Source organism: Corylus avellana, chromosome ca1 (genome assembly GCF_901000735.1).
Source record: "Corylus avellana chromosome ca1, CavTom2PMs-1.0".
Classification (NCBI taxonomy): domain Eukaryota; kingdom Viridiplantae; phylum Streptophyta; class Magnoliopsida; order Fagales; family Betulaceae; genus Corylus; species Corylus avellana.
The window spans coordinates 2,200,607-2,213,301 of record NC_081541.1 but is presented as its reverse complement, the minus strand read 5'-3'; the positions used below and the strand labels follow the sequence as shown (position 1 = coordinate 2,213,301).

Below are 12,695 nucleotides of genomic sequence, written 5' to 3'. Positions count from 1 at the left end.
AAGAAAAGGTTGTGTAGGAATACCACTAAAATGATGTTAGCCTAAGTATAGGACAATCCTATCCTCAGAGGTGAGGAATTGAAACTCATATGGAGATGGTATGAAAATTTCACATGCTACAAAAGAGTCAAAGTGTTGAAACACACTTTTTGCCTTTGAAATGTCAACAAGGTAATTTACAACTATTCAGCAATAATGAATGGTGTGAGAAAAGTCTCACTTGTTAGTTGATTGAATAAAAGGTTATAGAGGACTACCACCAAAATGATGTTAGCTTAAGTATAGGAAAATCCTATCCTCAGAGGTGAGGAAACTCATACGAAGATGGTATGAAAATTCGACATGCTACAAAAGAGTCAAAGTGTTGAAACACGCTTTTTGTTTTTGAAATGTCAACAAGGTAATTTACAACTATTCAACAATATTAAATGATGTGAGAGAAGTCTCACTTGTTAGTTGATTGAAGAAAAGGTTGTAGAGGACTACCACCAAAATGATGTTAAGTATGAGAAAATTCTATCCTCTAAGGTGAGAAAACACAAACGGATTAAATAAGCAAGCATCATCCTTTTGTGTGGAGTCAGGAAACTAATATTACTTTTCTCTTCAATTTTGTATGTTTTTCTTGTTTGAACGTTAACACCCAAAATCTTCATGCACTTCCTAGTAGTTGTTGGTATGTGATTGAATCGACATGCATTCTCTGCAGACAGAAATGTCAATAACATCTTGGACCTGCAAAATACTAAGGACTTTTCTGTGCTGCTTCTTTTTCTGTCTTCTAGTCCTCTTTTTTCTTTCTTTTTTTATAAGAATAATTAGTTAATTATAGCAGTGACATGTTGTAGATGGTACGTGTATTCCACATGATACAAAAGAGTCCATTCAAAATTTTGGCATCTATCACCTATCATACACGTATCCTGTTGGAACACATTTTTTGTCCTTTCAATGTCAGCAAGGTTTACACCTTTTCTGCACTTCTAATTAGTTGTGTCTACATTACAATCAGGTATGGGTTTTTTTTTTTTTTTTTTATTTTTTAAGAGTATTTTGGAAATTTTCATTTGGGTGATATTGTAAATTTTTTAAATTCAAATATTTAACATTGAGAGTTTTTAAACTTAAAAAAAAAAAAAAAAAACAAAAAAACAAAAAATGAAAAGGAAATCGACATTGAATTCTCAAAGTAATTAATTATGGTTTGAGGTTCATATGAATGGTCTGAAAAGTCTTACATGCTAGTTGATTGAAGAAATGGTCCTTGAGGACTACCACCAACAATGATGGTCGACAATCTTGAGATTATGTAAACCAAAAAGGGAAAATTTTGACTTCATATGTAAGTAATGTAACAACTGAAAAAAAAACTTGTAAGTAAATGTAAATTGTGGAAGAAAAGGGAAGAAAGAAAAAGAAGAGAAAATGACACAAATGATTTACTTGTGGTCTTGTGTTACATACTTACGTCTATTACTAAGGTAATGCGGTGACAGTCAAGAATCTCAAAATGGAGACACCGAAAAAAAAAAAAAAAACAAGAGTTCACGTGCTCTTAGGGGTTAAAGCCTTAGCCAAAAGCTCTAAAACTATGAATAAACTAATAATTAAATGCAAATTGTGGAAAAAAAGAGAATAACACAAAGGATTTACTAGTAGTCCCGTGTTAGATACTACCTCCACTACCAGGGTAGAATCTATTAATATGATTGTATATAAGACTCTATTTATAAACCTTACAAATGATTTGAATTTATTCAAATTCAATTTAATCCTAATCAAATCACTTCATATAAGATAATCCAATCTTCATTTAATCCCAATCAAATCCATTCATTAATAGTAATCCAATCCTCATTTGTGATAAGGATATATTCTAAAAAAGACTCATAGAAAGCGTTACCCACATTTGCGCTACTATTTAGACTTCCCTAGAATCACTTAAGAAGTCAAGTATTATCTAACAAAAAACTAATGTGAATTTAGCAGTACTCGAGCTTCTTTATAATTCAATCACTTCATGTAAGCAATACAAGACTAACTTTTTGGAGTAATGATATTAGGAGAAATGCTAATAATGGAGATATTCATTAGGATTGACTAAGCATGCCTTGTTAAAGTATTTGATAAAATGATAAAATGTACTTCTTCATATTAGCTTAAATTTTATTAATAAGTAGTAATTTAAGATGCCTCACCCTTCTGTGTAGGGTGAAGTCTATTGACAAGAAAAATCATCAGCAAATGGAATGCTACCAGAAAGTGACATTTGACTACTGCAGATTCATAAAAGTAAGTCAAAAGTTGTCTTACGAAGGCTTCAAGAAAATTCCATTTTTTGTTTTGATCTTGTAGAGACGTGCACTCTCTTTCTTCTTACAAAATTATTAAATTTTCACCATTTGCTCATTCCATGATTCCTTAATTTCGTTATAATTAATTAAAAATAAACTTTAACTACATAGAGTTAAAATCGACAACTTTCTTTAACTAGATAAATATAACCAAATAAAGGTCATTTGTGTTTTACACAGATTTTTTTGCGCAAAATTTGTACTCGAACTCCATTTCACCATTGTTTTTTTTTTTTTTTTTTTGGGTGAAATGAACTTCGTGAACAACTTCTTTGCATATAACATATATAATCTCTGATTGACTTTAAAAAAATAAAATAAAAAATCACATAATCTCTAATTTAAACGTGCATAATGCATCATGATAGATAACAAATGTATTATATTTTTTAAAATGGAAAAGATCAAAATCACTCTTGCGCTTTGACGCATATCATTTGTTATATCTGTCATGATGCATTATGCACGTACGTTTAAATACATAAATGTAGTTTCCATTTTAAAGAATATATCATAGATATATTCTGGCTTATAAGATTATATTCACAAATGTATTATATTCTAGCATTTTCCATAAATATATATTTTTCTACAAATCCATATGTGTGTTTTATAAAACATGCATATGCTCCTTTTGCAAGAACTGTACGTTGGCCATCAAACATGCATGCCTACGGTGCGACCAGAAACAAATTCACTTTTAGTTTTAGATCATATGACAGCCCAAGGAATTCACAATTGAAAAGGAAAAAGAAAAACTGAAAAAAAAGTAAAAAAAAAAAAAAGAAGAAGAAGATTTACCAGGTACGTACATTTTTATAATCTCCAAATTACTAGTACATTGATACAAGAAAAAACTTGAAGTCGCTACATTGACTACAAGTCTACAAGATTAATAACTTCTAATTAAGAGTACAAGATCAATGCAACCTCATTTGTTATCACAAACGCCCAATTTATATACAACTATTCTCATTCTGGGATGATCTCCAACTCATGGTTTAGACGTTTTATAGGTATATTTGCATTAATTTGTACGGGACCTGCAGAGGCAAAGGGATTGAGAGGCATAGTTAATTTATCTTCTTCTCCTTCTAACATTTGAACTGCATCTTTCATAGAAGGACGATCCACTGGGTGCCATTGGATGCACCAGAGTCCAATAATTGCAAGTTTCTTTGCAATTTTAGCATCTCCATCATCATCAATAAAGATTCGTATATCTTCTTTTTGTTCTAAAATATTGTAGATCCACTCTGGAAAGTAGACTTGACCAGTGTTCTCAACCGTAACGCCACCATTTTTCCTTCCTTCAACCATTTCAAGTAACAATATTCCAAAGCTGTAAACATCTGCTTTAGAAGACACATTCCCAAAATTTCTAGAGAACACTTCGGGTGCAATGTAACCCATAGTTCCCCTGGCTGTGGTCATGGACACTGCACTTTGATCCTTTGAACACAACTTAGCAAGACCAAAATCAGAAATTTTTGGATTAAAGTTTTGGTCTAGCAAAACATTATGAGGTTTGATATCGAAATGGAGGATTCGTTGGCCGCATCCTTGGTGAAGATACTCAATTCCTTTTGCTATGCCAAGAGCAATATCATGTAGCTTATCCCAATTAAGGATACATTTCTTGGTGTCCGTTGAAGATATGAACTTCTCTAGTGAATCATTTGGTAAGAACTCATAAACTAAAGCTCGTCTAAATCCATCAGCACACAAGCCAACCAAGCGAACCACGTTAACATGATGTATCATACCCAATGTTTCTACTTCATTTATGAATTCTTCCCCATTTCCATGGGAAATCTTGAGGATCTTCACTGCAACATGAATTTCATTGGAAAGCTTTCCTTTGAATACTGTTCCATATGCTCCTTCACCTAACTTCTCAGTAAACTGATTTGTAATCCTTTTAATATCAGCATACGAGTATCTTGTAGGTTTGAAATTTCTGTAATCTTCCAAAAACTTTTCGATCTTTGCTTGATGTTCTTTTTCTACTTTATCATAAGTATAAAGACGGTACAAAGCAAAGATAGCTAGTGGTAATAGAAATGAGCCTAAGATGACACCTGCAACATAGACATATATTTGGGAGTTAATATATGATTTACATCTTCCCAATAAAAATAATTTCAAATGGGCAAGACAACTCACCAGCCATTGCTGACTTTGATAATGCGCCTGTTAAAGATTTAACATAATTAGTTTCTCATTGTACATTTCCAAAAAAATAAAAAATAAAAAATTGTTGGCCTAAAATTTTATAGCTAATAGCTTAAGTTAAATTGAATTCCGACCTTGAGTTCAAGTTGTAGTTTTCTAAGAGGACTAAAACGTGCTGTGCAGTGATTTTTCCTCAGTTAACATGTGTATGCGTATTTTGATCTCTTGTGAAGAGCTACAATTATATGGCCTAATAAAATGCTTTAGCAACACGCTCTAAAATGAATGCGCGCAGGGAATTATTCGCCGTTGCTGAGGAGGAATCAATGCATGTTGGCTTGAAAACTGAATAAATTGACTACAGATCAGGTGGAAATTGGAGAGAAGAAAATACCTTTAGAGTCTTTGGGGAAGCATTCGGTTTGTAATTTAGAGCTATTATTCTTCAATCTGCATTCCTTGCCTTTTGCTTCACAGTGTCCACATATTGGGATATCCCACCAGCTCAATTGAAGAACTTTGTAGTGATCACCGTCGTCTCTTAATAAAGTACTTGGAATTGATAGAAGATTATACATCTTTGTACCAGATATGGGCAACTGAAGGATGCTTTTATAGTCATCGATTGCATAAACTTGGTAGGTAGGGCCACTAAGACAAGAGATAGTCCTGTACTGGTAATTCCCATCTTCTATTGGGGAACGATATTTGAATAAGGTATAGTTGTAAAGGTCATAAGGGGAATCTACTTTGAAATGGAAATGCGAAGAAGATAAATCGAGTCCCCGAAGCAGCCTTGGGAAGCAATTACGTGGATCATATAATTGAATTACCTGAGATATGTAGTCAATCTCTTTCACAAAGAGCTTAACTGAATCCGGCAGCTCGAGCACCGTTTGATTTGCATCAGTGCAGGAGAGAATAAACCCAGGATACCCATAATGCTCTGGCTGGCTGCTAAGTCGGAAAGGAAATCGGATGGCAGGGCCATGAGCTCCATCACACCCATTTTGGGCTTCTCTAAGGTCTACGGTGAAAGCCAAAAACAAGAACAAGTATGAGATTAGCATTTCTAAGCAAATATCCATCTCTGTGCTCTTGAGGGATAAATAATGGTTCTCAGCCTCTTAAATAGTTGGGCTTTCTCCGGTGATTACCTCTCATCACAGCTTTGTTCAAAGTGACAAGTAAATTTCGGGTGAACTTCATGGACTTGGACAATGTGGTGATGGCGACTGGCGACTAGTAAAAATCAGTCATCATTGATTTTTCAATATATGACGTAAGTGCTTACGCCTTATAAATCTACATTATTTAATTTGTCTATGGCTGTGGATTGTGGAAGCCATACCCTCTCTCACTATCTTCTCTCTCTCTCTCTGATCAATGGCAAGCCAAAAGCTCTTCCCTGCCGGACTCATGGTCCTAATTGTTGTTCTTGTCCTAGTCCATGAAGCTTGCAGTGCCAACAATAGTCATTACCAATGTCCTGCTTCTTCCTGCGGCAATATCCACAATATAAGATATCCCTTTCGGTTGAATGGTATTGATCCACCAAACTGCGGTGATCAAAGGTATAATCTGTCATGTGAGAATAACCAAGCAGTGTTATACTTATATGATGGAAGATACTATGTACAAGAGATCGATTACCACAACTACACAATCCGACTTGTAGACTCAGGTATTCAGAAGGATAACGACTCCTTCATCCCTCGTTATTCTCTAGGCCTAACTAATTTCAGTTCAGGGGATCCATATGCTCCATATCATCCATCGGTCTGGTGTGATTCGTGTGAAGCTAACGGTAGTTATTGCTTTTTGAGCTTGCCCGATCTGAATCCGAATTATATGGTTTTCGTTAACTGTGAAAAACAAGTGGAGTCTCCATTATATTTGGACATTTCTAGTTGCTTTAAGAATGGAGGAGTAGTGTATTCTTCCAACTCTTTTTTATCCCATTCCAAGAGGTATACATATGTTATTGCTGGCACAACCTCAGAATATTGCTTTCCAGAAGACGGGATGATGAGCGTATGGGATTTGGAGGAGTCGTGCCAAATAGAGCAAATGTCTCTGTTGTCAACAAAGAGGGAATCATTTTGTCCAAATAATAGTGATGGATATTTTCGATGTACTGACATTTACGATGCAGTGGTCTCCGGCTTTATGCTTTCATGGATCCAAGTTGCTTGTCATAATTCCACACCTAGAGATGATTATTGCAACATCAAGGACGACGCGAATTACCCTGTTCGGTGCTACGACAGCTACGACCAAGGAGGTGCGTAAGGAATAAAAGAAAAAAGATATAACACTAGAGAGTTTCTAACGAAATATCTTACATACATGTTGGCCATTATTTTCAATTTGCACATTTCTTTCTTTCTCTTTTGTCACATTTTAATCAATACCATTAATATTCCAAGGATTATTGAACATATAACTTCTTTAAGACGGGAGTAGTTCGGAGCATACCAAATACTGGCAAATATCTTTTGTAGTTTAGACTTACAAAATTAATGACTTGCTTTTTCATTCCAAGTTTTCAAACTCTGATTTTTATTTCTTTTCTTTTCTTTGTAGGGCCCGTGAGATTCTATATTAAACTATTTTGGAAATGTGGCAAAGGTGAGGTTTCTATCTCAAAAAATTGTTTGAAGAATAATATAGATCGGAATGACATCGAACATATAGGATGATGATCAATTGTAGCTGATGGCTGATGAATGATGATGACACAAGTTGAAGAATAATTAACCATGTGCTTGGCCAATGGCTGGTCTCAAACTTACATGTTTTTTTTTTCAGATCTCAGACACAATGAATGAGGCAAGGGAAAATTATATACACAACCCTAGCTATCCATAGTCAGCAAAAGCACATTGACAAGGCATAAAATTGAACTCAACCAAATTTATATGTAGCCCAACATGTGAAGTCGTCTAGAGGTTTATAGAGTTGTTTGTATTCCTTAAGCATGGCCCAGGGAAAAGTTGTATATACGCAGGCCATACACTTTCATAATTATTTAAGTCATCTTTTCTATTAATTAATAAGTTTATCTTTTTTTGAACGTAGTTCTTGCAGCCGTTATCAAACTACTAGTGCCGAGGAAAATAAGTAAGAACCTATCTCTAGCTATCTCCGTTGATTTTTTTATTTTCATTTTTTTAGGAAGGCAATTAGGTCTAATTAGTTCCAACTAAAAAGTTTCCGAACACTGATGTTATTCTTTTCTTTTCTTTGTGAAAGCAGGACAAAAATTGGGCATTCCTTATGATGGCTGGGACGTCTACGGTGAGGTTTTTGTCTCAAAAATTTGTTTAAAGAATAAGACAGAATAGCACAATAAAGAGCGTACAATTGGATGAGTTATGGCTGATGATGGCAATGGTTGATCTCAAACTTTTAGGTTTTGTTTAGATATCATAAATGAAAGGAAAAATATAAATTCTTACGAAATTAGCTTCCTCTTTTTATTAGAAGTTTTCCTTCCCTTACCCCTTTTTTTTCCGTCGTCATAAGAGCTAGCATTTCCAAACATTTATCTAAAGTTTTATACAAAATAACTAATTAAAACTCATTTTATCTAATTTAATTGACCATTTTTCAAAACCTCCGTCCAACCATTTATCTAAATTTCTTCTCTCTAATTTATTAAAATAATCATTTTTAAATTTTTTTTTCTCCACCAAAAACACCAAATGAAACCTGTCCCCTGCAGCTAACCAAAACAACCAAACACTCTAATTACTTACTGACAACAGCTAAACAAAATTAATTAACACCAAAAATTATAGCAGCTAGCAACAAAATCTATCAACCACAGGTAACTCCTCCCCTGCCTCCCCTTTCGCTCGCCACAGCTTCAACCATAGTTACCTCTTGTCCACACACAAACGATTATCTCAACCGAGCGAAGTCAGATAAAAGCACCCAAAACAAAATTAGATCAAAAATTTGTTGGAGAGAGATTTGGTTATGGAGCTTCGACAAAGATGATGGTGGAGCTTCGTTGCGATAATGAAAAAGGATTCAAAGATCTTTCAACCTGACCATATCTAGAATGAGGGAATTCCTCACCCAGATACCCATTCCTATTACTCAGCATAGAATGTTGCCCTCTTCTATTGCCGGAACCAAACCTCGAATCATAAGCTATGGGTCCCAATTCCCGAAACCCATCGACTTTTCCAGACTCCCCAACACCAGCTGTAACATAATTCTCATCGCTAATCAGCTTCAGTCGCCGTTCATCCTCCTAAGAAATCCTCAAAGAATTCCGATTATTTCGAGTGTCATCAACCACGTGCATGGTGGAGCTTCGCTGAAGAGAGACAAATGAAAAAGGAAGGAGAAGCATTGAAGAAAGAGAGAGGGAGAGAGAGAAATCAATAAAGAAAAATTTCAGTGAAAACTCGTTTTCCAGCCTTAATTGGCAAATTATTCGCCTCATCTACATGGCTACATGTTACCTCAATCCAGCACGTTGAGAAACCATAGAATATTAGGATGGTTGCTTCTGGACAAAGTGGTCATTCAGGGGCTTTGGTTAGTGATCCGGGCTATTTCCCTTGAGCTCAGCCCAGTTTCAACGCCAGCAATATAAAGTATAGAGGTTTATAAATCTGCTAATTATATTTCTTCTTAAAACATGATTGAAGGAGAAAGTTGTTTACCCAATTTTATTTGGTCTTCCACTTTTCCAATTATTCAAGTCACTTTCCTGATTAATTAATTAATTTACATATTTCTATATTTCTTTGCAGACATTTTGTTAACCGGCCTACAGTCGAACATGCTCTACGTCAGCGGTCAGAACCCCCTCTCTCTCTCTCTCTCTCTCTCTCTCTCAATCTTCTTTAAATTTTGGGAAAAATTCATACTCCTCACACTATTGTTCAATTGACAATATCTCTCTAAACTTTTAATTAGAACAATGTCCCTCCTAAATTACAAAAAAATTAACAATGTCCACCCAAGGCCATGAAAAAGACAAAAATGACCATATATAGTTTTTTTTTTTCTAGCAAGACAAAAATACGAGTAATGGTAAAAGTCCCGCTGGTGTCTTTTTTGTGTCAATCCAAAAAATAATATGGCTTTTAAAATCACTATTAAATTATTAAATTTTAATCAAATGGTGATTTTAAAAGTTAACTCATTTATGGAGTGACACAATAGAGATACAAAAGGAACTTCTAGCACTACTTCAAAAATACTCTTAACAAATTTGAAAAAGAAAATTATTAAACAATTTTTAAAAAAATTTCCAAACTTTAAAAAAAAAAAACATTTTTAGTTTTTTTTTTAAAAAAATATTTTATTAAGGGTATTTTCTTCATTGGGGGAGACATTGAAAATTTTTATAGTTTTTTTTTTTTTTTTTTGGGGGGGGAACATTGTTTCAATTGAAAGTTTGGGAGGATATTGCAAATTTGTAGTTTGAGGGAATATATAGGCTTCCCCTTAGTTAATTTTCCTTTTCAGTCGATAATTTGATATTGTGAAGCATACAAATGATTTAAAATACAGATAAGATGAAAATGTTAATAAACTTTACTTAAAAATTATAATAAATATTGTGCTTAACCATTAGGAATTTGAAAGGCAATTAGTTAAAAGAAGGAAAACTACAACTACCCCTTCTAACTATTAACAAATTTGTAATTTCCTTATACTGTTTTAATTTTTGCAATGTTATGTCGCCCAGTCTACCATGCATTGGAGTTAAAAAAAAAAAAAAAAACTGAAAGTCTACCATGCATGCATTGAGGTAATAATGTCCTCATTTCGTGATTCAGAATGACAAAAATATTATACATTGATAAAAGTTTTTTTAAAAAACTAATAAATAACTAAATAAGACCAAAAAAAAAAAAAAACATAAAAAATAGGAAAAAAAATTATATTTTTTTTTCTTCTTATTTTTGTAAAGTTTTTATCAATATTATTTTTTTGTCATGTTTGGCACGAAAGGGACATTGCAATCCCAACAAAACTTGAAAGATTGTGAGGATATTGCAAATTTATTGGTAGTAAAAAGAGGTAAATGTACTTTTGCCTATAGAGAAATTCTTATTATATTTACTTTGGTAATTTTCCTGTATAGGACCATCCATTGCACTAAAGGTACTTGGGACTCCCTGTGTGATTGCATTTCTGATATATAAATGGCGTAGGAGGCATTTATCGATGTATGACAATATTGAAGAATTTCTGCAAAGCTACAATAATCTCATGCCAATAAGGTACTCTTACTCAGAAGTTAAGAAGATGACCAAAAGTTTTAAGGATAAATTAGGTGAAGGAGGCTTTGGCACTGTATTTAAAGGAAAGCTTCAAAGTGGCCGTCTTGTGGCTATAAAGATGTTAAGCAAGTCTAAAGCTAACGGACAAGATTTTATCAACGAAGTTACAACCATTGGAAGGATTCATCATGTTAATGTAGTACAACTCATTGGTTTTTGTGTTGAAGGATCAAAGCGGGCCCTAGTATATGAGTTCATGCATAATGGCTCTCTAAATACATTCATATTTTCCCCAGAAGTAAGTTCCCTCCTAAGCTATGACAAAATGTATGATATAGCTCTAGGAGTGGCTCGTGGAATTGAATATCTACATCAAGGATGTGACATGCAGATTTTGCATTTTGATATCAAGCCTCACAACATTCTTCTTGATGAGAATTTTACTCCAAAAGTTTCGGACTTTGGCTTGGCAAAGCTATATCCAGCAGATAATAGCATTGTCTCTTTGACTGCTGCAAGAGGGACGTTAGGATATATGGCTCCTGAGTTGTTCTACAAAAACATTGGAGGTGTCTCATATAAAGCTGATGTTTATAGTTTCGGAATGTTATTGATGGAAATGGCTGGACGAAGAAGGAATGTAAATGCATCCGCAGAACACTCAAGCCAAATATACTTCCCTACTTGGGTATATGACCAATTGAACGACAAAAACGACATAGAAATGGAAGACGCCACAGAGGATGAAAGGAAAATAGGCAAGAAGATGATCATTGTCGCGCTATGGTGTATACAAATGAAGCCTAATGATCGCCCTTCAATGAGCAAAGTCGTACAAATGCTCGAAGAAAAAGTTGAATACTTACAAATGCCTTCCAAACCTTCTCTATCATCACTAGACATAATCACAACCGGTGGTGAAGAGAGTTCGAATCAATCAAGTGAATCATCTCAATCTTAGTCTTTTGATTTATTATATTCCCGCTAAAGGATAAAATTAGTTTTCTTATATATATTTGATAGTGCAAATATGCTTAATATTTATGTGTAACAAATACGAGTTTGTTTTATTTAATATAACTTTACTTATTACATAACTTTTCCACGTTCAATTTTATTTTCTCATACTTGACCAATGAATTGAGTTTTAAGTTTGAGAAAATATGTTGCTATTCTTCATTCTCTACTACTACTACTACTATTATTATTATTATTATTATTATTATTATTTAAATCTTTGGAAGCATAAAATGTTAAATTCGTTATACCAATAAACAATTGGGAAGCATAAGATGGACTTTTGACAATTACCATCCTTTTCTCTTCATCAAGGTTTCTAACCAAACAACTTAATTGAGCCTATAACCAATAAATTCGATATACGATTAAAGTGTGTGTTGACCAAATGCATTATTCAGATTTCAAATTATCTATGGGGTAGAAAAATTAGAAAGAAGACTCCGACAGGTTTCAATACTGTTTTTCATGCAAGACCATTTTTTTATATATTTTTTAAATTGAAAACAAATAAAAGATCATGCAAATATTAATTATTTTTATACGTTTTAAAACTCTTTTCAAATAATTATTTCTAAAAAAAACATATTGTTAAAGACTATTGAAATGTTATATTACGAAACTATTTTCTATTTTTAATTTAGATAAAATAAAATAATTGAAAAAATGTTGGTTTTGATTTTCGATTCAGTAAAACTAATTTTTAAAATTATACACCAAATAAACACTAATGTTGAAGACTATCAGATATACCAAAAAAATGCAGAAAGTAACATGTAATTCTCGATATAATTATGGGATTTTATTGTTATGTCATAGAAATTTCATTGGGTTCAATTGGCCACTGACAATCAGACTCAAACTTTGATAACAATTGATTTTATTGAGAGATTAA

At 33.4% G+C, this 12,695-nt stretch overlaps 2 protein-coding genes across 2 annotated transcripts; one reads left to right on the top strand and one right to left on the bottom strand.

Annotated features, from left to right (window-relative positions):
* Positions 1-3,140: 3,140 nt before the first annotated feature.
* LOC132185456 (rust resistance kinase Lr10-like) lies at positions 3,141-5,664 on the bottom strand. Its single transcript, XM_059599252.1, has 3 exons — positions 4,924-5,664; positions 4,521-4,547; positions 3,141-4,435 (listed from the first exon to the last, which is right to left on the bottom strand). The coding sequence occupies exons 1-3, from the start codon at positions 5,615-5,617 to the stop codon at positions 3,327-3,329; spliced, it is 1,830 nt and encodes a 609-aa protein (XP_059455235.1). The 5' UTR covers positions 5,618-5,664; the 3' UTR covers positions 3,141-3,326.
* Positions 5,665-6,396: 732 nt separating this feature from the next.
* LOC132185703 (rust resistance kinase Lr10-like) lies at positions 6,397-11,852 on the top strand. The gene is made up of 6 exons (XM_059599513.1): positions 6,397-6,813; positions 7,116-7,160; positions 7,611-7,652; positions 7,788-7,829; positions 9,302-9,346; positions 10,645-11,852. Exons 1-6 carry the CDS (start codon positions 6,555-6,557, stop codon positions 11,742-11,744), a joined length of 1,533 nt encoding a protein of 510 aa, XP_059455496.1. The 5' UTR covers positions 6,397-6,554; the 3' UTR covers positions 11,745-11,852.
* Positions 11,853-12,695: the final 843 nt, after the last annotated feature.

What these genes read in the sequence shown, in the direction of transcription:
- LOC132185703 (XM_059599513.1), top strand. Translation starts at nt 6,555, where the DNA reads ATGATGAGCGTATGGGATTTGGAGGAGTCGTGCCAAATAGAGCAAATG. An exon ending in CGACAGCTACGACCAAGGAG is followed by an intron (nt 6,814 to 7,115) that starts GTGCGTAAGGAA and finishes TTTTCTTTGTAG; the next exon opens with GGCCCGTGAGATTCTATATT. An exon ending in TGATGGCTGGGACGTCTACG is followed by an intron (nt 7,830 to 9,301) that starts GTGAGGTTTTTG and finishes ATTTCTTTGCAG; the next exon opens with ACATTTTGTTAACCGGCCTA.
- LOC132185456 (XM_059599252.1), bottom strand. Translation starts at nt 5,617, where the DNA reads ATGGATATTTGCTTAGAAATGCTAATCTCATACTTGTTCTTGTTTTTG. An exon ending in CTTCCCCAAAGACTCTAAAG is followed by an intron (nt 4,548 to 4,923) that starts GTATTTTCTTCT and finishes AATCTTTAACAG; the next exon opens with GCGCATTATCAAAGTCAGCA. An exon ending in ATCAAAGTCAGCAATGGCTG is followed by an intron (nt 4,436 to 4,520) that starts GTGAGTTGTCTT and finishes TCTATGTTGCAG; the next exon opens with GTGTCATCTTAGGCTCATTT.